Consider the following 24,560-nt stretch of genomic DNA (forward strand, 5'->3'; position numbering starts at 1 on the left):
GGTATGTGGTGGGGCAGATGACAGAGAATGGAGTTTATTTCCAGGACCAATCGAAACCAGCACCACCAGATCCAGGATAAAAGAAGATGGCCTCCGAGTTGAATCTGCACCACTAATAAAAAGCTAGAGAGGTGGGGAGCGTGAAAAGGGAAGGAGAAGTTTGTGTGCCGGTCAGTGGCGTTCTCTCCATCGGCCTTCACTTGATCACGGGAAGTCTTGAGTAATGGCTCCTGCTACCAGCGTGCTCTTCAGAACTCGGAGAATTCTTTGGAGCATTTATCTGTAATGGAGATTCTGATCTCTTCCTCTTCGTAGTCATCAAAATTACTTGTGTCGCCTGGCCCTTTGCATTTGGGTATGAAAGGCGCCTCCACCTAAGACGCAGACAAAATGTGTTAAAAAATGACAAAAAGACTAAAAACATGGAAAAACTTTTAGGGCCCATTCACTCCACATTACCAGATTGTTTCTGGACCCAAAATGTATCCTAATGTATCCCTATGCTATTTCTGGCCTCTGTTCACACAGCGCAGTCCGTTCCAGAAAAACACTGCGTGTCTTATTTTGTCTGGTCTGGAATGCACTGGAACTGCGGGCAGGTTCACACCATTATCTAGACCAGATCTGGCCGGAACATTGGTGTGAACCTGCCCTTACACAAATTTGCCCCAGTGAGCAATGTTAGTTTAAAGCTGAAGTTTGGCTTTGTAGGATTTTGTAGGACATTGGATACTTGCGATGGAGGCTCCTCCAGGCTGCCGCTTCATAACAAAGCCCTCCTCCCTCCAGATACAGCGCAGCTCGCCCAGCAAGCACCGGAATTGTTTAACCATTGCACTGCTCCCCTGTCCCTTCCCACCCCCTGCTCGCCCGTCCCTTCCCACCCCCTGCTCGCCCGTCCCTTCCCACACCCTGCTCGCAAGTCCCTTCCCACACCCTGCTCCCCAGTCCCTCCCCACACCCTGCTCGCCAGTCCCTTCCCACACCCTGCTCGCAGCTCAACCGCCCCTTCCGACCACCTTGCTCAACCGCCCCTTCCGACCCCCTTGCTCAACCGCCCCTTCCGACCCCCTTGCTCTATTCAGAGCTTGTACTAATATTCCACAATGGAATGTGCTCTGTGAACAGGCAGGGCAGATAATGTCATGCATCCGCTCCTCCTCCATACACAGTGCACAATGGGGGGAAAACTGGAGCCGACAAAAACTGGAACAGATGTGCATGCCAACCAATCAGCTTCTCCCTCTCATTTTCAAATCTTAACTGAACTGAAGAGCGAAGCACATCTGCTCCAGTTTTGATAGATTCCCCCCATGTATTGTGGAATAACAATAACATGGGCTCTATGAATGGAGCAGGGGGCAGGAAGGGGCTAGTCGATGGGCGAGCAGCGCAACTCTATGACACTAGTTGCTGGTGTTACTGACAGTGCACTGGAAGATGGTCGATGTGTATTCGTCATCCACTTCAGCTTACCCAGCAGCATTTATGTGCCTTCTAGACACAGGTACGAGTTATCCTTTGACAACGGAGCCCATGGTGCAGTTATCAGAACTGTCCTTAACTGCATCATGAATGATGATTGCACAGAATCAGCAATTTTCCAATACGGAAAATATACTACAGTCTAAGGCCAACGTTTGTGGACACCTGACCATCACACCTACTATATGGCCATTTGTATGAGGAAATGCCTCCAAAACGATTGAGTTAGGGGGTTTTCACTGAAGGGTGCTGTTAAATGTTAAAACATACAGAGACATTCTAAACAATGGAGAGCTTTTAACCTTGTGGTACCAGTTTGGTGAAGGCCGTTTTTTGTTCCACCATGACTGTCCCCTGTATACAAAGCCAGCTCCATAAAGACATGGTTTTAGGAGATTGGCGTGGAGGAACTCAAGTGTCATGACCTCAACCCTACTAAACAACTTTGTGGTCAACCTTAATATCAATTGCGGACCAGGTCTTCTTGCCCAAAATGACTAGCCAACCTCACAAATGCTCTTTTGGCTGAAAGGCCACAAAGTCCCACAGTCCCGCTTTTGGAAAGCCTTCCCAGGAGAGTGGAGGCACCTACAGCGGCCAAGGAAGGCCAACTCCATATTAATGTCCATGGTTTTGTAATGGGATGTCCAAACTTTTGGTCATATAATATATTACATACACGTGTACCAAAGAGGCAAATGTCAAAGATCCCTTACACCTGTTTTCAGGTATGACAATTCTCTCACTTGGTATAATAGAGTGTAAGTTCTTGTGAACAGGGCCCAGCTAGTAACAGGGAAAACATACACTATATTGCCAAAAGTATTGGGACGCCCCTCCAAATCATTGAATGCAGGCGTTCCATGAAATTTCCTTGCTACTAAATATTCCGCGGTCACCTGTTACTGTTATAACAAAGTGGAAGCAACAGCAACTCAGCCAGGAAGTGGTAGGCCACGTAAAATGACAGAGCGGGGTCAGCACATAGAAGTCGCCAACTGTCTGCAGAGTCAATAGCTACAGACCTCCAAACTTGGTGTGGCCTTCAGATTGGCACAACAACAGTGCGTAGAGAGCTTCATGGAATGGGTTTCCATGGCCGAGCAGCTGCATCCAAGCCTTACATCACCAAGTGCAATGCAAAGCGTGGGATGCCGTGGTGTAAAGCACGCCGCCACTGGACTCTAGAGAAGTGGAGACGTGTTCTCTGGAGTGACCAATCACGCTTCTCTGTCTGGCAATCCGATGGACGTGTCTGGGTTTGGCGGTTGCCAGGAGAACGGTACTTGCCTGACTGCATTGTGCCAAGTGTAAAGTTTGGTGGAGGGGGGATTATGGTGTGGGGTTGTTTTTCAGGGGTTGGGCTTGGCCCCTTAGTTCCAGTGAAGGGAACTCTTAAGGCATCAGCACACCAAGACATTTTGGACAATTTCATGCTCCCAACTTTGTGGGAAGAGTTTAGGGACGGCCCCTTCCTGTTCCAACATGACTGCGCACCAGTGCACAAAGCAAGGTCCATAAAGACACGGATGGGGGAGTTTGGGGTGGAGGAACTTGACTGGCCGCACAGAGTCCTGACCTCAACCCCATAGAACACCTTTGGGATGAATTAGAGCGGAGACTGCGAGCCCCTCCCCCAACATCAGTACCTGACCTCACAAATGGTCCAACATTCCCATAGACACACTCCTAAACCTTGTGGACGCCTTCCCAGAAGAGTTGAAGCTGTTATAGCAGCAAAGGGGCGGAGCCAACCCAATACTGAACCCTATGGACTGAGCCTGGGATGCCATTAAAGTTCATGTGCGTGTAAAGGCGTCCCAATACTTCTGGCAATATAGTGTAGCTAGAGGCCAGTTACAGGAAACCTTTTTAAACAAACTCATCCTTTAGCTTTCCACTTCATACTCCAAGTTCTCCGAATTTCACTGTCTGTTGCCACGTACCTTCTTTTGATAGACTGCAATCCAGTCCGTGGTGCTGAACCATTTATGGCCCTTGATGTCGTTCACCCCATTCTTCAGATTCCCAAATCGTTTGGTAAGGTCAACCTGCAAAAGGTTTCTGAGGAGATCCTTCAGGTCAGAGCTGAAGTGGGAAGGGAAGCGTACCTGCGGAAGTAAGAGTGCGGTAAGGGAAACGCGGGACACATTGGAGTAGATACGATTTAAGCTGAACTCCAGGCAGATCTAGAAATGAACGCAGCTGCACGTTCACTAATGAATCATTCCATAATACAAGTCCCCAGCACTCGATTATGTGTGCAAGAAGTATAAGCACTTTTTATTAAATTGTCACATGCGTCATACAGCCAACGTTTCGGGGCCACGCAGGGTCCCTTCTTCTGGACGACACAGTGACCTTGAAACGTTGGCTGCATTACGCATGTGACAATTTAATAAAAAGTGCTTTATCTCTTGCACACATCGAGTGCTGGTGACTTCTATTATTTACTGTATCTGACATGGCGCCATCCGTGTTGTCACTTCAAGCACCAACCTTTCATCCAATGTCTGTACCCTGTATGGAGTGCAGGTGATTTCGTGTTATCCACTAAGGAATCATTAAATTTTTTTTAAAAGGAGAACTATGAGGTAAGTGCTTTTCCCTCACATCATAGTTCTAGCCGACCTGTGGCAATGAGACTGTCACAGGTCGGCTCAGTAGATCGGGAGGTGAGCGAACACATACCGGCGTTCGCTCACCTCTCGATCCTGTCACGCCTCTCTGCCGTGACAGGGGCTGGATTCCCCCCTCCCCCAGTGCTGACTGGCGGAACGGACGGGGGAGGGGGCGCCTATCTAGAGGCAGACCCAGCTGTCACTCACGCAGCTGGGCGGATCTCGACATGTCGGGATCCGCTCCGGCGTCTCAGTATACCGCGAGCTGTAGCTCCCTATATACTGAGCCTAGGGTGATGGGAGGACGCTAGTTTGTGTCCTCCCGTTACCCTAAGGAGAACTATGGGGAAAAACACTGACCCCATAGTTCTCTTTTAAATGCAACCAGTGCAAGTACCTGAATGTGACCTGGTATCAGTCTCTTGTGATCCCCTAAACTGCAGCACTTCCTGTTTACACCTGTGCACTGAAGGAATGCAGGCGCAGTGCCATTTAAACTTAAGGCACCCCATGCGCTCCTGTCAAAGAAAGTGTGTTGTAGTGTGCCAACGCACATTATAAAAAAACCATGAGGGGAATATAGAAGCAGATTGGTGACCATGCGCAGCTGCTTCAGATTCTTTAGTAAGTTTCCCCCATGTGTTCTGGAGTGGCCTGTTTCATGCACCTCTTTGGTGCACTTGTTGCAGCCCGGGCGGTCCATTGAAATGAATGGGTTACCCAAATATTCTGTGCGTAATACACATATACCTGCAAACGCACTGGTGCTAAAACTGGAAGCCAATCAGCTGTGCTGCATGCAACTGTATTGCCAAGAACCATGATAGGGTAATAGGACAGAGTGAGCAGAGGGATGACCTCCTCGTTCTGCTGCTGCTCTATCATGGTGCAGTCAGTTAATGTACTTAACCTGAAGCTAAAGCAGTTACACCATCTAGAGCAGGGGTAGCCAAACTCCAGCCCTCCAGCTGTGGTGGAACTACAAATCCCATGAGGCATGGCAAGATTCTCACAGCCACAGACATGACTCCCGGAGAGAGATGCTTCATGGGATTTGTAGTTTCGCCACAGCTGGAGGGCCGGATTTTGGCTACCCCTGATCCAAGGACTGGAAAGCTGCAATATATTACATATTTGGTTCAGTTTGGATATTCTGTAACTGTAATCTGCGTCATGTACCTGGCTGTATTATGTGGCAGAGCTGGTTAAAGCTCAGAACTGGAAAGACAGAGATACAAATCCTTTGACAGGGAAAACATCTCCCATACGTGTATTTTATCTATTTCGCTGTCTGCCTGGAGGTCAAGAAAACCCAACATGAGTCACGTACCTTCCCAGATACAATCTTTTCATAGATCTGAATCGGCTGATCTGCAAAGAATGGAGGGTAACCTGCAGCCATCTCATAAATCAAGACACCGAGCGCCCACCAGTCCACGGCTTTATTGTACCCCTAGGAAACAGAAGAGAGAAAGCGTGCCGTTATAAAAGCAGGAGCATTGCAAAGCTGGAATCCTGAGCTCGATCCTCATTACCGGCCTATACCAACCTTCCTCAACCAGGCTATTGTGGAACCCAGAGTTCCTGCAGAGGCTGCTGGGGGGCCCATGAACAATAAACAATTTCTGCCTCTCAGATCAGCAAATACTGACTAGAATCAGCTTGTTAGCCACCCGTAAGGGGAATTCTTCCAACTGAGCACCAGTGTGAAGGGGCCCTCCTCCCAATGAGCGCCAATGTAATGGGGGTCCTCCTCCCAATGAGCGCCAAAATAATGGGGGCCCTCCTCCCAATGAGCGCCAATGTAATGGAGCCCTACTCCCAATAACCCCCAATGTAATGGAGCCCGCCACCCAATGAACCCCAATGTAATGGAGTCCGCCACCCAATGACCCCCAAAGTAATGGAGCCCGCCTCCCAATGACCCCCAATGTAATGGAGCCCGCCACCCAATGACCCCCAAAGTAATGGAGCCCTCCTCCCAATGACCACCAATGTAATGGAGCCTTCCTCCGAATGACCATCATTAAATGGAGCCCTCCTCCCAATGACCATCATTAACTCGAACCCTCCTCACAAAGACCGCAAATGTAATGGAGCCCTCCTCCCAATGACCATCATTAAATGGAGTGTTTCTCCAATGACCACCAATGTAATGGAGCCCTCCTCCCAATGACCGCCAATGTAATGGAGCCCTCCACCCAATGACCGCCAATGTAATGGAGCCCTCCACCCAATGACCGCCAATGTAATGGGGCGCTCCTCCCAATGACCGCCAATGTATTGGAGCCTTTCTCCAATGACAGGGAGGACTATACTGGCCACCAATATGGGGGAACACTACAATTTTCTCTGTTTGCTTTTCTGACCATTATCACTGTTATATCATTTATAAATGTCATTATTATTTCTGAAGATATTTTATTAGCAGAGGTTCCCCGAGACCTGAAAGTGATTTCAAGGATTCCTCCTTGAGAAAAGCCGACCTATACAGCCTAATTTTACATGTTCCCCAGATTTGTATGGGTTCCCTGCTGGGTAAATGAGCTTCAGACTCATCTGCCAATATTGTGTGTGTAGGATGAGAGACACGAGTCTGACATTGAATTACAATCCTTCAACGTCCATCAACACTAGATCCAGATCATCAAATAAAAAAAACATCCATCCTAATGAGACCTGCAAACACCACAAACTAGTTTAAAACATGACCTCCTCCACAACTTCCATAGCACATGTGCCCATGGGAGTGCACACATGTGCTCCTGCAGGAGAGCAATGACAGAAGCATATACACTGATCAACCATAACATTATGACCACCCTCTTAATAATGAGCAGGTCTCCCTTTTCCTGACCCCTCAGGCATGGACTCCACTAGACCTCTGAAGGTGTGCTGTGGTATCTGGCACCAAGCCGTCAGTGTTAGTAAGTCTGACGTCCTGTAAGTTGTGAGGTGATCGGCCTCCATGGATCAGACTTATTTTTCCAGCACATCCCACAGATGATCGATTGGATGGAGATCTGGAGAATTTGGAGGCCAAGTCATTACCTCAAACTCATTGTTGTGTTCCCCAAACCATTTTTGCAGTGTGGCAGGGCGCATTATCCTGCTGAAAGAGGCCACTGCTATCAGGGAATACCATTTCCATGAAGGGGTGTACTTGGTCAGCAACAATGTTTAGGTCGGTGGTACGTGTCACATCCACATGTATGTCAGGACCCGAGGTTTCCAAGCAGAACATTGGCCAATGCATCACACTGCCTCCGCCGGCTTGTCTTCTTCCCGTAGTGCATCCCCCCAACTTCTAGGTGCCATTGTAACCAGATAATCAATGTTATTCACGTCACCTCTCAGTGGTCTCCATGTTGTGGCTGATCAATGTACATTCCCAGTAGATCTGCTGTTGCAGGTTGTTAACTCGCAAAACAGTGTTACGTAAACACAGATTCCTGGTATGTATTCTGCATGCGCCCTTTCCCGTTATGGAGATTTCTTGTGGAAATAATTCCCCATATGCCGTTTATCATTACGGAGTAGAACTGCACAGGTCCCATGCATGGCGCAGCCACAATTACTGCCGCCATGCAGGCACAAAGTCTGTGCACAGAGAAATCACACAGAAGACCTCTGTTATATTATATATAATAATCTCACCTTGCTGAGAATGATTTCAGGAGCCAGGTACTCCGGGGTCCCACACAGAGTCCAAGTTCTTCCCTTGACTCTCTTGGCAAAACCAAAATCTGTCACCTAGAAGAAAGGAACACAAATGGTAAGTAGTCAGCTGAGATCTGACATGTATTTCTTCGACAACCAACGCTGGCTGCAGATGGGCAGATGTCCGCTACAGCAGGTGTTGAGATGCCTCCCTTTCCTCTTCAACATAGCTGCTTAAATCAGCCCCTCATATGCATAGGACAGCCGGGAAATTGCAAAACTGTAATTACTGTATCTAACCTGTAGATGGCAGTGTGAGCTGCTGGCAGTAATGTAAACAGACCTTTAGCAGACAACAGCACCATCTACAGGCACCATGTCGACACAACACCCATCAGACCTCAGCTTTGCCTTATGCTGGGCACACACCTTACAACCATCGCAAGACTTTTGTCTTGCGATGGTTGTAAGGCAATTAAAAAAAAAAGTACGATCTGCCCATCTTGGACAGGCAGATTGTACTTGCGATGATCGCAAGCCGCGCCCCCAAGGGGCGGGCTTCCGATGACCGCAATGCCAAACGGGCAGTGTGCGCTTGCGCACACCGGCCCGTCCGGCTTTTATCTTGTAAACATGCAACACACCCGCCGAACATCGTACGATGCTCGGCGGGTATTCGAACATGTTGCCAAGATAAAAGTCGTGCGACCTTACAGTAGTAGAGGTTGCACGGCTTCCACACACCTTACGATAATCGTAGGATCGCGGGATTTCCCCCGATTATCTTAAGGTGTGTGGGCACCCTTAGCCCAACGCTTCCCAAATACAGCACTAGAATTGGCTCCATGGAAATATCCGGAATGAAGAGCAGTTTTTATATTTGCCGGCACGCAGCCAACCCCTCTGTCCACCGGCACGCAGCCAACCCCTCTGTCCACCGGCACGCAGCCAACCCCTCTGTCCACCGGCACGCAGCCAACCCCTCTGTCCACCGGCACGCAGCCAACCCCTCTGTCCACCGGCACGCAGCCAACCCCTCTGTCCACCGGCACGCAGCCAACCCCTCTGTCCACCAGCACGCCTCGCCAACCTCTCTGTCCACCGGCACGCCGCCCAACCAATTAAAAAAAAAGGTAATAAACACTCGTACAATCGGCTTTAATAGGAATGAATGGCATTTATGTGCATGGCAAATTAACATACGTGGAGACATTATTTGGTGATCGAGAGTTTAATATTAACTTAAAAGGAGAATTCCAGCTTCTGTCAGCTTACACCAGAGGTAGGCAACCTCAGCACTCCAGCTGTTGTGGAACTACAAGTCCCATGAGGCATTGCAAGATTGACAGCCAAAAGGCACAACTCCCAGAGGCATGATGGGATCTGTATTTTCACCACAGCTGGGAGGTCCAAGATTGCCTACCCCTTGACAATACAAAAGTGACATTTTGTATTGAACATCACAGGAGGCAAATGAAAGTGTACACAATGAATTGCCCTGCAATGGGCCCTTTTTACTTTCAGCAGCCTTGGAATCCACCCACTGCATCCCTTGGAAGATAATATGAGCAGTTCTGTGTCTCTGCCACTAAACAAAGGTAAAATACTCCGCTTGGGAGTGATAACATGGAACCCTGGATTCTGCTCGCTGAGGAACTTTGATCATTTTATACTCAGATGCTGGACTCATGTACAAGTAGAATAGAGGCCCCCCTATAGGAGATACATTGGTGGAACATACAATGCAGCGGGTACATGTAATCGGCGCGTGGCTGAACAATACCTGTATGTAACCTTGCTGGTCTATGAGCAGGTTTTCTGGCTTCAGGTCTCTATAGATTAGATCCAAGGAGTGCAGGTACTCGAAGGTTAATACAATCTGAGATGCATAGAATCGGGCGTGAGGTTCACTGTGCAGGGAAAGAAAAGATGTCACCGACACATGGACAACAATACACCCTCCATCTTCTGAATATCAACAACGCAACAATACCTGAAGCGTCCGATCCGGCGCAAGTGAGAAAACATCTCGCCCCCTGCTACATATTCCATAACCATGTACAGGTTAGTGTTGTCCTGGAAAACAAGACGATGGGGAGGCCGGAGATATCAGAGAGGCAGGAGACTGTGGACTAGGCTAGACATGATGATGATGATGGAGTCAGAGGTAGGATGTAGTGAGGCAGACTGTAACGCAGTGATAGTATAAAGCCGGGGCAGCGACTCCGGCCCTCCAGCTGTTGTGGAACTAGAAGTCCCATGAGGCATTGCAAGACTGACAGTTACAGGTATAGCTCCCAGATGATGTTGGGATTGTAATGAAAGAAGAGCTGGGGGGCCGCAGTTACCCACCTCTGGTATAGAGGGAGGACATACTGTGCACTGGCAGAGAGGCGAGGAGGTACTGAGGAAGACTGGGGAGGACTATGATAGTATAGACAGATCAGCATTTCTCAACCTTTCTTCAGTCACGGCACCCTTTAAAACTAGGCAAAAACTTCAGGCACCCCAGTCTAAAATTTAATGGATTTGAAGGGGGTACATTAAAGTCCCTCTCTTTCAGATCAGAGCCCCCCCTTCACATTACAAGCTTCATATCAGAGTCCCCCCCATTATATCAGGAGCCCCACTTTCAGATCACAGTTCCCCCTACACATCGGGAGCCCCACTTTCATATCATGGTTCCCCCGACACATCGGGAGCCCCACTTTCATATCATGGTTCCCCCGACACATCGGGAGCCCCACTTTCATATCATGGTTCCCCCTTCACATCAGGAGCCCCACTTTCATATCATGGTTCCCCCTACACATCAGGAGCCCCACTTTCATACCATGGTTCCACTTACACATGAGGAACCCCACTTTCATATCATGGTTCCACTTACACATGAGGAACCCCACATTCATATCATGGTTCCCCCTACACATCGGGAGCCCCACTTTCATATCATTGTTCCCCCTTCACATCAGGAGCCCCACTTTCATACCATGGTTCCCCCGACACATCGGGAGCCCCACTTTCATATCATGGTTCCCCCTTCACATCAAGAGACCCACTTTCAGATCATGGTTCCCCCGACACATCGGGAGCCCCACTTTCAGATCATGGTTCCTGTGACGACATGGTGATCAGTTTATAAGTTAAATGTGTATTGGGGTTGGGTTATGTTTGAGTGCGTTATGCTGTGTGACCTGGTTATGGAAAGACCATCAGCACCATCCCTCGTTATCTCCCATTGTACTCTGAGGGAGCTCAGAACAATGACATTCTGGCCAGGCTCCTGCTATGGCCGTCTGGAGCTCGTTAGCAGGTGGACACCTGTGGTGTTGAGCAGACCGATGGTCTGGGAGGGGAGGGGGGATGTGATGGGATTATATTCTGATTTCATCACTTTCTGTATAAAAGTTTGTGCAGTTTCTCAATAAAGCAGAGTTTGTTTACCCTACACTCAAGCCTTGGCTAGTGACTGGGGAAACTGGGAGCTAAGGATCTTCAGGTTCCAATATCTCCTCAGCAAGGAAGAAGACAGCGGTGGACATACTCATCCTGAGTACGGAGGTCCGTCACAGTTCCCCCTTCACATCAGGAGCCCCACTTTCATATCATGGTTCCCCCTACACATCAGGAGCCCCACTTTCATATCGGATTTCTCCCTTCACATCGGAAGCCCACATCACCGTCCTCATTTACAAAATTTTGAGGCACCCTTGAGGAAGCCAAAAGGCACCTCAGGGCACCATGGCATCCGTGGTTGAGAAAGGCCGGTATAGAGACAAGGACACACACAGCAGCCCAGTGATCACTATTTGTAGGCAGTGAGGACTAGGACTATATAGGGACTGGACACATACAGCAGAGTGGTGATAACATTGTGCTGGACTAGACACAGGAGGTGGTGAGGAATGGAGGTAATAATATAGAGAGATACTGCAGGAGAAACAAAGTCATGTAAATAAAATGATACAAAACAAACAGATTTGAGGGAAATGGCAGAAGAGATGAACATACATACATTCAGCACATTCGTTACCTTGAATGAATAGTCCAAGCGAACAAGAAAAGGGAAATTAACAGCCTGTAGGATCCGCTTCTCATTCAGCGTGTGCTCGATCTGCTTCAATTTCACCACCTGGAGACCAAGCAGAGGGTCATATTTGGGGGTGCCCACAGATTGAAGAGGAAGGTAAGACATGCCAGCACAATTGTACAAAAACCTGGTTATACTAGGGGGGGTGTGTCTTTATTCCTATGAAGGGGAGGAACTGAATCGTGCAGGGCCCATCCCAGGAGGAGCAGGAGAGCTTTACTAACCAATCCCCAGAAAGTGTTTGTTTTTTTTTTAGCTTTGCCTTACCCACAGACACGAGACCAGTAATCAACAGAGACCGATCAGAGACTGTCATCTCACCACTACGGGAAACTTTAACAGTCAATGTCATTCAAAGAAGAGCTGGAGGGATGAATTATCGAATCCGGTTCTTGGAGGAACTTTTGTAGAAGAAGAAGTTGAACACAATAAAAAACTGCTTCATATAACCCAAGTATATGATCGTGTATGAGATCTGTCACTGCACTACAAAGGATCCCCAGAGAACTACGGGTATAGCTAACTAGCACAACAGAAGGGGAGCCGTCACTGCTCCGTATTCTAGATCTGTGAGTGAACTTTCAAACTGAACTCCGGGGAAATTGACACACCCCCGGCACCGGGGGGCCCCCAGAAAAAGCAAAGGGTTAAATGCTCATCTTTTGTCTAGGGTACTATTAAAAAGCATCTTTACTTACCTTCTCCCTCCTCACGCTGCGATCAATCCTCCAAAGCCGCTCCTCTTCAGCACCCCGTGTGCCTGTCACGCTCTGACCTCATCATGTACAATACAGGACCAGCAGTTCTGCATTGCAAGTGAGGACGCTAGGGATGCACTGATAGCAGTTTTTCGGTATCGGGTACGAGTACCGATGTTAATCTCACCGAGTACGGATACCGGTACTTCAGCTAGCAAGGAGCAAGCTTCCCATGCAATCAGGGAACTGGGCGGCTAGTCATTACCTGCCGCCCGGTTTCTTCATCGCCCAGGAAGCCGACTCCATGCTGTTTGGCCGGCTTGATGACGATTGGCAAGGAAGCTGGCCTCGTGCCGATTGGCCGGGAAGCCGGCTTCCCTGCCAATCAGGAAGCCAGGCGGTGAGTCGTTAGCCTCCGGCCGGCTTCCAGTTTGCCCGGGAAGCCGGCTCCGTGTTCCCGTATTGCCACGTTCCTCTGACCGGAAGTTCTGGTATCGGGGGTAAGTATCGGAGCATTTGGGCGAGTACGAGCTGAAATACTCGGTATCGGCATAGCCCTAGAGGACACCGAGGGTCTGCCCACAACCCGGAGCGTTGGGTTGTGGGCAGACCCTCGGCGTCCTCTAGAGATATACTCTCGGGGTGGGGGGGGGGGGGATGTTGGCAGAGGAAAAAGAGAGGCCCAGTATATAATAAACGCACAAACACTACACATTCCCTTCAAATACACGATATCACATGAATGTAAATGACCGTACCTTCTGCTTGTCCAGGATCTTCATCGCATAGTGATTCCCATTCTCCTTATGTCTGACGAGCATCACTCGTCCAAACGAGCCGGTGCCCAGAGTCTTAATGCGTTCAAACTGGTCCAAATGAGCCGTGTTCTAAAGAAGAAGAAGAAGAACAGACAAGGGTGACTAAGACTGCAAACTGAGGGTGTGGGAAATGCTGGCTGTGTTGTAAGGTACCGTGGGAGCCTGTACAGTACATTGAGAGCCTACACATTTCACATTACGCAATAAAACCCTAAAGCTCCAAGTGCTGCATCTGACGCAACCAATCAGAAGCCACCTTGGCCTGCTCCAAATACACGTACGCTCACATTGTGCAGTGAAATCAGAGTAAAGGCCGCCGTACATTGCTTCAATTTCAGCCGAGTCCTGACCGCAGCATACTACAGGGATGGGTTGGAGAGCGAGGGCATGCTGCAGGAGGCCGGGCACCTTCTACATGACAGCTAGATATCACGGCCATTATGGTCCCTTTACAAAGGAATGATTCCCTACTGCGCACTTAACATGACCAAATATGATATTTTCTTCTTGCCAAGATCCATCACAGAGCTGATCCATAAAAAGAGAACTCACTTTTGCCTGAGGGCTGCATGATAACTGGGAAAGGACCATATGTAGGCCCTCAGGGTACAAGTCAGGCACCAAGGCCCTCGTACCCAACCTAAGGCCCTTTTGCACATGCTGTGTGGCCCTTGGCAGACCCTAGCAGCCTAGAAGTTGTAATGACGATGATCTCTAATAGTCTCATGTAGCATGTGGTCAGTCTCGGAGTGTGCCACCCAGGGGTGTACCTAGACTTTATGCTGCCGGAGACCGCGGAAGAGGGCGTATCTTACTGGGGGGCAGAAGGGGCGTGTGTAGTTGTCGCACATTACTTGGTGCACGTTACACCCGTCCCGCCCTGCTCACTGACGTCACTGGTTTCCAGGAGCTGGGCGGGAGGCTGGCCAGAGCGTCTTAGGTTACCAAGAGCTCTTTAGCAACCTGAGACGCTCAGGCCGGAGAAGGGCCAGCGGGCACACTGCCACCCCCTCCCATATGACCCAAAGTGATGCCGCCTGAGGCAAGAGCCTCAGACTGCCTTATTTTAGGGAAGGCCCTGACTACACCTGTTGTATGTCTACAGTCTCTAACAGCCTCCTCTAATGTGTATGAAGTCTCTGACATTCATTATTATACAGGATTTATATAGCGCCAACAGTTTGCGCAGCGCTTTACAATACAAGGAAGACATTACAATCGCAATACAATTCAAGACAAGATGGATACAAGTGCCGCAGGTCTTATATACCCCAGTGCTAGTCATGTCTCTGCCCCCTCCTGATCATTTATAACACAGAGCCCGGGTCGGAGACACGACTATAGCCCTGGGGACTATCAGACCTGCATCACTTACATCTGAGTTGTCTGAAGGCCCAGCGGAAGCGGTGACAACTCCGGGACACAAATCAGAAGTTCTGCCAGATGTAGAACAAAGCGTTCCTCATGAATGAAGACCTCCGAGGCACCGGAGACCTCACCTGCCTTAACACAAGTTTATTGTGTCCAGAGTTTGCCTTTAAAGGAGAACTATGGGGTCAGTGTTTTTCCCCATAGTTCTCCTAAGGGTCACGGGAGGACACAAACTAGCGTCCTCCGGCCACCCAAAGCTCAGTATATAGAGAGGTGCAGCTCGCGGTATACTGACACGCCGCAGCCTGGACGGATCACGACAGTTATGTCTGGATCCACCCAGCTGCGTGAGTGACAGCTGGCTCTGCCTATCTAGAGGCTGTACCTGCCCCCTCCCCCGTCCGTTCCGCCAGTCAGCGCTGAAGGATCGGATCGGGGAGGGGGGGAATCCCTGCGGGGAGCCGTGAGTGACAGTCACCTCTCTCTGCAGTGACAGGATCGAGAAGTGAGCGAACGCCGGTATATGTTCGCTCACTTCCCGATCTACTGAGCCGACCTGTGACAGTCTCATTGTCACAGGTCGGCTCAGATTATGAGGCTCAGTGAAAATAACTCGCCTCATAATTCTCCTTTAGGAACTAAACGGTCCTATAAAATATGCTTTCTGTATTACCAAGCTGAAAACATGAGAATGATAACACAGGTGACACTTCAGTGTGGGTCTCTATCAATACAAAGCCAAGCGGACAATGTGAACCACAGATAGGCAACCTCGGCACTCCAGCTGTGGTGAAACCACAAGTCCCATGAGGCATTGCAAGACTGACAGCCACAGGCATGACTCCCAGAGGCAAAGGCATGATGGGATTTGTTGTTTCTGCACAGCTGCAGTGCCAACCCCTGATCTGAACCATATTACAACATTGTATTTTATCATGATCCTGGTCCCCGTGTATGTTGCATGTGATCTCACACGTGTGGTTACGCAGCTGTAGACGTGTTACCTGTGCTGGGTTTTCCCATTTCTTCAAAAAGTCCTCCTTTGCTTTGGCTAAGAATTCTTTCACTGCAGAGACAAAAGAGAAGAGATGAAGTATCCGGATCAAATACCACAGGAAGAATATGATGCAAGCCAAAACCAGACGGAATATGTAACCCTGTCCAACCGGCGGAAGCTGACACTTTGAGAATGTGGAACGCTGAAGGCATTAGATGGGCGTCCAGATCATGTGATCCCTGAGATCATGTGATCAGGAGCCCATCCCACCAGCTCCTGATCGTCAACAGTGACCGGGAGCTATTAGTGACAGTGTGGTCACAGAGATGGAGATGCCAAGTGACCTCGCTCTCAGCACAACAGCGATGCCGGCTAAAGACTGCCGCCATGCTACCATATACATGTGTACGGCTGGTGGGAAGAGGTTCAATCTGAACGCCACACAGGCATCCCAATCAACCCAAACGTATATGAGAACGGTTTTATCTGCCATTTCATCTATGCATTCTATTCTTCTGCATGAAAAAGATGGCAAGATGTAATGTACGGAAGACCGGGGGAGCTTCTCCGGATGTTGTGCGAGCGGTCGCTGTCCGCTGCTCGTCCTCAGAAATTCAGCCAGCGTGCTGGCAGACCGTCACGAGAACCCCCAAAAGTGTCCCCCTGGGCCGCAGACGTGACAGTAGAGGCCATAGATGCACACACAAATGAACCTGATGAATAAGCTGCCCAACAACCACAACTTACAGGCTTGTGCGAAACCTTGCCGTGGACACCCCTAGTCCGACTGACACGCGGGCTTCACGGGCCACACATACGGCTCTCGTTATCAGTTACAGGTTAGCTAAACCAGTCACTGTTACCTCTTACAACACTCACCGTCTCGTGCATTACTGCTGGCTGCCACTGGAGGGAGACACACACATGCATCAGACACAGAGATCCCTGCCTGGCAATGACTTACAACCACGCTCATAGCCACTGATAGTTACATAGTATATAGTATTTGAGGTTGAATAAAGACATTAGTCCATCAAGTAATGACACGCAACAGTCTCTTTAGAGAAATTCAGCACTTCTGCCTTGCAGCACTGGGGGTCCCCGGTTCAAATACCAGTCAGGACACTGCAAGGAGTTTGCATGTCCTTCCTGTGCTGTGTGGGTTTCCTCCGGGTACTCCGGTTTCCTTCCACGCTCCAAAGACACTCTGGAAGGGTAATTGGCTCCAGTCTAAAAATCGGCCTCATATACTTTTGAGATGGAGACTTTAGGATTGTAAGCTCCTCGAGGGCACGGACCGGGATAAATTGGTGTGTGGGAGGAAACAACACAAGCACAGGGAGAACATGCAAACTCCATGCAGATGGTGTCCTGACTGGGATTTGCACCAGGGACCCCCCAGTGCTAACCACTACTCCACTGAGAGAAATCTCTTTCTGAAAATGCCTTTAAAGTCGACCGGAACTCAAATTTGATTTTAATTATGCCCAATCCGTACCCTAAAAGCCTGCCTGTTGTCTGGAATGTCTCCTGAATAGCCATGTAGCGCATAGTCAACTCCTCCCATACTCGCCTCCAGGACTTCATCTAGAGTCTCCTCCATCCTCGGGAACTCTTTACCCCAACCTGTCCGTCTATCTCCCACCTTGACTGCCTTTGGGCGTTCCCTAAAGACTCATCTCTTCAGGGAAGCCGATCCCACCTCAACCTAACCACTGAACCATCACGTTCTCAGACAATTTATCCCCACACAGCTCCCTCCTCATGTATTACTGGCCCCTCCCTTTTAGATTGTAAGCCCCCAGGGGCAGGGCCCTCCTTACCATCTTGTCTTGAATTGTATTGTGATTGTAATGTCTTCCTTACGTTGTAAAGCGCTGTGCAAACTGTTGGCGCTATATAAATCCTGTATAATAATAGTATGTGAGGGTAACTTGAGCCTTATCGTGTATATCTGCAGTGAAAGATCTAGGGCACTGCTGGTCTCAGGAGATTTGGTGGTGATGCGACTACTGTGCTGCTCGCTGTTCTCCTTTGCCAGAGAGGAAGCTGCACCAGAAGACCTGCAGTGCAAGAAAACCCCTGCTTCTGCCTCATTTATTCTGCGATCTGAGCTTCCTCCACTTCTTGATCATTACAGGAGGCTAGAGAAGGCTGCTCTGACATGAGGAAGCACAGCCCTGCCTCTACCAAGATGGCCGCCTTTACACCAACACAAGGAATTGTGAGTCAGTGATGGGGAAAGGATCAGCTGCCATGAGACCACAGACAATACTGAAGACTAGACCTTTGCCCTCTGCTCGCTTTCAGAGCTCACTTCCTCTTTGAAACCTGCAGACAATAAAAAAAGGTTTGCTGCTCCCTATACACAACCAGTGTGCAGCGTCGTTCTTCCAGAGCGGGTTAGGACAGGACAGCCGCAGTCTGGTGCCAATGGCTTCTAATGACTACTGTAGACTCATCCTCCCCCCTGGACTGTATTCCGCAGCCTTTCAGTATCAGATAAGGAAGTCACCAGACGTACACCCACAGCCCTGGAACTTTCCACCGGTCCTACCAGTGCAACAGAAATAATAATAATACTGATAATAACATAGTAAACGGGGTGTATGTGCTGAGTAGGTGGACCAGATCTACTGCCTCAGCTCAGATGTTCCCACAGATTCCATGTCAGCTTAGTAGGTTCTCCCGTCCCTTGTATGACCCTGACCCCTAGATCCTTGCATGACCCTCACCACAAGATCCTTCCACTGCCAGACCAGTGACCCCAACAGAGGAACCGGGCTGTGTGCACTCCATAGACACTGGCTCCCACTGCTGGTTAAACAGTCACATCGTCGTACAGTAACATTTTAAAAGGAGAACTATGGGGGTCAGTGTTTTTCCCCATAGTTCTCCTTAGGGTAACGGGAGGACACAAACTGGCGTCCTCCCGTTACACCAAGCTCAGTATACCGCGAGCTACAGCTCCCTATATACTGAGACGCCGCAGCCAGAGCGGATCCCTACTTAGACGTCGGGATGCGCCCAGCTGCGTGAGTGACAGCTGGCTCTGCCTATCTAGAGGCAGAGCCAGCTGTACCCGCCCCCTCCCCCGTCCGTTCCGCCAGTCAGCGCTGGCAGATCGGAGCGGGGAGAGGGGAATCCAGCCCCTCCCCTGTCACGGCAGAGAGCCGTGACAGGATCGAGAGGTGAGCGAACGCCCCGGTATGTGTTCGCTCACCTCCCGATCTACTGAGCCGACCTGTGACAGTCTCATTGTCACAGGTCGGCTAGAACTATGAGGTGAGTGGAAATCACTCATCTCATAGTTCTCCTTTAAAGTTGACCTCTGGGCAAATGAAATCTAAACCCTTGCAGTGGGGCTGTCCCCCACACCGCAAGGGGCCGCCCCCCACACCGCAAGGGGCCGCCCCCCACACCGCAAGGGGCAAGCGTTTATTTTGTATAGGGAGCCAAAATAAAAAGTTATACTCGCTCGAACTGCGATCCCGGCTGGTTCCTGCACCATTCCCTCCAGCCGGCTCCTCTGCTCCATCGATGGGATGTCCCTGTATAGAACGTGATCACTCATGGACCTTAGAGCGCTGCAGCGGAGAGGGAGCAAGGCTGGAGGGACCAGTCTACAAGCAAGCCGGGGGTCGCGGTTTGGGCGAGTACAACTCTGTGCATCCCTAAAGATAAACAGATACCGGTTTTTCGGTTACGAGTACCGATACTGGTGCTTCCGCTGGCATGGAGCCAGCTTCGCGGGCAATCAGGAAGCCTGGCGGCGCGTAATGACCCATTTTCTAGCTTCCCGATTGCCCGGGAAGCCAGGTCCATGTTTGGCCGTCTTGATTGTGATTGGCCGGGAAGCCAGCTCTATGTTCCCCTAAGGCACTGGTCAGAGGAAATCTTCCTCTGACCAGAAGTCCCGGTATCGGGGAAGGTATCGGAGCATTTGGGCGAGTACGAGTATACTTGATATCAGCACCAATACCGATACTAGAATCGGTGCATCCCGATTTATCTCAGCTCCCTAGACCAAAAAAAAAGAAGAGCACTCCACCCTTGCAGTGAGGGAGTACCAAGCTGGCCAATAAGTTCAAAATCTCAATACATACTGCAGGGCTGTAATCCCAAGTATGGAGTATGGATATTACACCAGCAGCCACGGAGGGGGAAGGAGCGATCGTTGACCGGTAAGAGCAGCAGGGGTTGGGGTAATTCCATTTCGCCTGGGTAAGTGGAATTGCCCTTTAAGATTGTAAAGCCTAAGGCTGGGTTCACACCTAGGCGTATCGAATAGGCGCGTTTGTCGCGTGTTTCGTGACGCATGTTTTTACCGAGATTCGCGGTTAAAAAACGCGCAACAAACGCACGTTTCCGAGGGCTACTTGGCTGTATCCCAATGGAAACGCGCGACAAAAACGCCCCAAAGAAGCTCCTGTACTTCTTTGGGCGTAGGGCGTTTTGTAGCGCGTTCATACGGCCTGTAATACGCCCAGGTGTGAACCGTACCCATAGGAAATAATGGGATTTCGGTGTTTGAGCGTTTTGCAGAGCGTTCGAACGCGCTACAAAACGCCCAGGTGGGAACCAGGCCTAAATCTTTCACTGTTGGCGCTCCCCCCATCCCCCCTTTTGATATGTCAAAATGTGCCATGCGTTCGGGTGCCGGCGATTGCACCGCAGGCAAGGGGGGTGTGAATGCGGTGCCATTGAGCCCCCACCGTCCCAAAACAAAGTGAGCCAGCAGGGTTGCGTTCCAGTGGCCAAACGCACTGGAACGCACTCTTGATGGTGTGACCGGGCCCTAAAAGAAGATATACTCACGTGATCCTTGGTCCTGCGGCAGTGACTGCTCACCTCTCCGCTAGGACAGTAAGGATGCCAGTTTTACGGTATCGAGTACCGATATTTTGCCGATACAGAGCACCGATACCAGTGCTGCCGCTGGCACGGAGCCGGCCGCCAGGGAAATCAGGAAGCCGGCTCCATGTTGTTTGGCCGGCTCGACTGTGATTGGCCAGGAAACCGGCTGCCCAGCCAATCAGCATCGAGCCGGCTTCCTGACCAACCATGAAGCCAAGAGGCAGGTCATTACTCGCCACCCGGCTTCCTGATTGCCTGCTCCATGTTCCCCTACGGCACTGAAGTTCCGGTACAGGGAAAGTAATTGAGAGTTCGGGTGAGCACTCGCCCAAATACTCGCCATTGGCACAGATACTAGTATCAGTATAACCATAGTAAAAATGCAGAATTTTAGGCCTGAAGATTACCTAAACCCCCCAAAACATATCTTCTAAAAGCGGAGATCTTGTAGAATATAAAATGGCGGCACCTGCAATGTTTTATGCCGCGCAATATTTGTGCTTCGGTTAATGGAATCCATCTTTTCGGTAAAGATTGCAGTCAGTGTTGGTTTAAACTTCCCACCGGCTCCACCCCCCTGCGACGCGGCTGCTCGCAAGGGACGGAAACCCCGGAAGTCGGCATCCGCCGGAGGACACAGCGGGGGATCGCGTTGTAAAACACCCAGGTGTGAACCAGGCCTTAAAAAAGGAGAACTATGGGGTCAGGGCTTTTCCCCATAGTTCTCCTTAGGGTAACGGGAGGACACAAACTAGCGTCCTCCCGTCACCCTAGGCTCAGTATACAGGGAGCTACAGCTCGCGGTATACTGAGACGCCGCAGCTGAAGCGGATCCCGACAATTGTGCCAGGATCCGCCCAGCTCTGTGACTGACAGCTGGCTCTGCCTATCTAAAGGCAGAGCCAGCTGTACCCGCGGGGAGGAGGGAATCCAGCTCCTCCCCTGTCACGGATCGAGAGGTGAGCGAACGCCGGTATCTGTTCGCTCACCTCCCGATCTACTGAGCCGACCTGTGACAGTCTCATTGTCACAGGTCGGCTAGAACTATGAGGTGAGTGAAAAGCACTCACCTCATAGTTCTCCTTTAAGCTTTTACAGCTCATCAATTTAGATGTAACAATGAACAATGGCCCTCGAATTATTACTCTCACTCTGGTGTGTGCATCGATATCGCATATGTGTGGCGCAATGGTTCTGTGCACCCGACGTGCTCCTATGTGCGAGTACATGGCGGCGGGAGCTTTGCGATAGCACAGGTGACAGGTTCTCTTAAATGAAACAGGAGGTCCATTAGACCCCAAATGTCACCTCTGTACAGACTGTGCTTGATCAGCTTCCTCCATGACCAGAGCATCTGGGATTTGACAGCGCTGAACCAGGAAGTGATCACAGCTGAGCGCTTCCGGGTTCATCCTACCCAGTAGAGATCGGCAAATGGTTGACGGCACATAACTGTACATGTCCAAGTAATCAAAAAACTTCTAAAGAATTCAGCAGTCAGAAGAAAAAGGGCCAACAAGACTTCCTGATATAGCAGTCGGGAGCAATAGGTATGTTGGTTGCAGCGAAAGGGTTAAAGAGACCCTGTTGTCAGACCAGTCATTACAATGCTCTTCCATATGATGACATCTGCATTCCATGTTATTTACCTGTAAAAGCCTCCCTCGTGTACCCGTCCAAAAACCTTGAGACTGCTGCTGGGCGCCGCCATCGTGAATTCTATGTCACCAGCCACATAAGACTCAGAGCACTGCAGCATGGCAGGGGGGGGGGGCGACAAGGACACACGCACAAAGTGTCAGAGCTTAGTGGGAGCGGTAACAGCACTCTCACCGCCATGTGACAGTGATCAAGCCCAGGGATTGGCTGCTACACCTGAGCACTGCACCATGGGGGGGACAGGACGAAGTGTCAGCGCTTAGCGGGAGCGGTAACAGCACTACCACCATCATGTGAGACAGTGATCAAGCCTAGGGATTGGCTGCTACACCTGAGCACTGCACCATGGGGGGGGGGACAGGACGAAGTGTCAGCGCTTAGCGGGAGCGGTAACAGCACTACCACCATCATGTGAGACAGTGATCAAGCCTAGGGATTGGCTGCTACACCTGAGCACTGCACCATGGGGGGGGGGACAGGACGAAGTGTCAGCGCTTAGCGGGAGCGGTAACAGCACTACCACCATCATGTGACAGTGATCAAGCCTAGGGATTGGCTGTATACCTGAGGAGTGCACCATAGGAGGAGGTCGTATACTCGCCCTTACTGGGTATTTTGCATGGCCGGCTCCAAAAGAAGCAACTACGAGCGATGGAGAGGGAAGAAGAGGCGGACGGAGGGAGAGCTCCCCCCAGACACTGTCACTTTGCCCAGAATGGGCGAGCTGATAGGGTCTCTTTAAAAAACTGTCATGGTTGCACAACACCCCAGTGCTTCTAATGATCACATACCTGACCACAGCGTTGGTGATCATTTCGTAATGATACCATGTGAGGTAATGACATTTCACCATCTCTTGTAACAAAAACAACGCCCAGCAAAACTGGCATCGTGCTGGAACCATGACACCCAGAAAATGCCGCCACAAACGCATCCAGAACAATACCTCAATAGCAAACAAAGCTTTATTAACATTCTTACTATACAAAAGGATAACCTAAACCCTTGCTGCCAGCCCTCTAACAGGTGGAGTCCTGATCATGTGACCACTGTGACTGGAGGCTGCCCTGCAACTTAATGTGAAGGGTGAACCCCACTTTTTTTTGTGTTTCTGCATGTGGTCCTTAAACTCCATCACATTTCAGACTGGGTTGCCTCAAGGTTTTGCCTACTTTTAAAGGGGTGCCATGACTGATGAAGGTTGAGAAAAGCCGGCATAGAGAAGCACAGAGACCCGGGATGACATCACTGGGTCTACAATAAGTACCCAGTCACTAATATGTTGGAGGAGGGGAGGAGCCAGGGAAGGCCAAATATGAGCAGATTAAACTTCAGCTTTAAATGAAGGCTACCCGCCACCAGGGAGGGCATGGTGACCACAGACAGTCAGCTTGGATGGGTGCCAGTTGTAGAGAATGCACAGTCATGATAACGGGGCAGCTGGTGTGCATTGCATGGAGATATGCGCAAGACACACCGCGTTACCTGGAAGAGGGACAGTCGGGTGATTCAAGTTTATGTCATCGGCTTGGTGATTCAAGCCAATGACATAAACGGCCACAATACGGTCACATTATAGTATATTATACATAGTTATAGATAGGGATGCACCGATCCCGATACTGAGTATTTGGTTGCGTACTCATACTCTTCCAAATTCTTCAATACTTACCCCCGATACCGGAGATTTCGGTAAGTGCCGAGGAAGCATGGAGCTGGCTTCCTTTCCAATCAGGAAGCTGGGCGGTGGGTTATGACTCGCCTCCTGATTGGCTAGGAAGCCGCCTTCACTTGTTGCTAGGCAGCCTTGCTTCCTAACCAATCAAGAAGCCGGGTGGCACATAATGACCCGCCTCCCCGATTGGTCAGGAAGCCAGGCTGCCTAGGAACAAGTGAAGACAGCTTCCTAGCCAATCAGGAAGCCGGGCAAGAGATTCAGACCCCGCCTCCCAGGTTCCCAATTGTTGCTAGTCAGTGTGGCTTCCTGACCAATCAGAAACCTGGGAGGTGGGTCATGACATTTTTCTCAGCCGATTGGCTAGGAAGCCAGCTTCATTTGTTGCTAGTCAGTGTGGCTTCCCGATTGGTCCGGCAGCCTTGGCAAGTGAAGCTGGGGTGCTGTTGCTAGAACACTGGCTTCACGGGGAATCAGGAAGTGGGCAACGGTCACGATCCGCCACCCGATTTCCTGATAATCAGGTCACACGGCACCGGTACTCTATACATAAAAACCGGTATTGGTGCATCCCTAATTATAGATAGTAAACTAGAATATACATTACACATGGTGTGTCATCATATAGT

At 50.1% G+C, this 24,560-nt stretch overlaps 1 protein-coding gene across 3 annotated transcripts in view; it reads right to left on the reverse strand.

Moving 5' to 3' along the window:
* Positions 1–6: 6 nt before the first annotated feature.
* Positions 7–24,560, reverse strand: part of LOC108790539 (cAMP-dependent protein kinase catalytic subunit alpha) — a 56,006-nt gene continuing 31,452 nt past the window's right edge. For all 3 annotated transcript variants that reach the window (XM_018560823.1, XM_018560822.1, XM_018560824.1), the window contains 9 exons: positions 15,748–15,809; positions 13,313–13,441; positions 11,800–11,898; positions 9,760–9,842; positions 9,550–9,676; positions 7,764–7,859; positions 5,437–5,559; positions 3,432–3,596; positions 7–374 (listed from right to left, as the gene is read on the reverse strand). In XM_018560823.1, the coding sequence (XP_018416325.1) occupies positions 249–374; positions 3,432–3,596; positions 5,437–5,559; positions 7,764–7,859; positions 9,550–9,676; positions 9,760–9,842; positions 11,800–11,898; positions 13,313–13,441; positions 15,748–15,809 (1,010 nt within the window). In that variant the 3' untranslated portion in view covers positions 7–248. The remainder of the gene's footprint in view (positions 375–3,431; positions 3,597–5,436; positions 5,560–7,763; positions 7,860–9,549; positions 9,677–9,759; positions 9,843–11,799; positions 11,899–13,312; positions 13,442–15,747; positions 15,810–24,560) is intronic.

The sequence above is a fragment of the Nanorana parkeri genome, unplaced genomic scaffold (genome assembly GCF_000935625.1).
Source record: "Nanorana parkeri isolate BGI_ZX_2015 unplaced genomic scaffold, ASM93562v1 scaffold479, whole genome shotgun sequence".
Lineage (NCBI taxonomy): Eukaryota > Metazoa > Chordata > Amphibia > Anura > Dicroglossidae > Nanorana > Nanorana parkeri.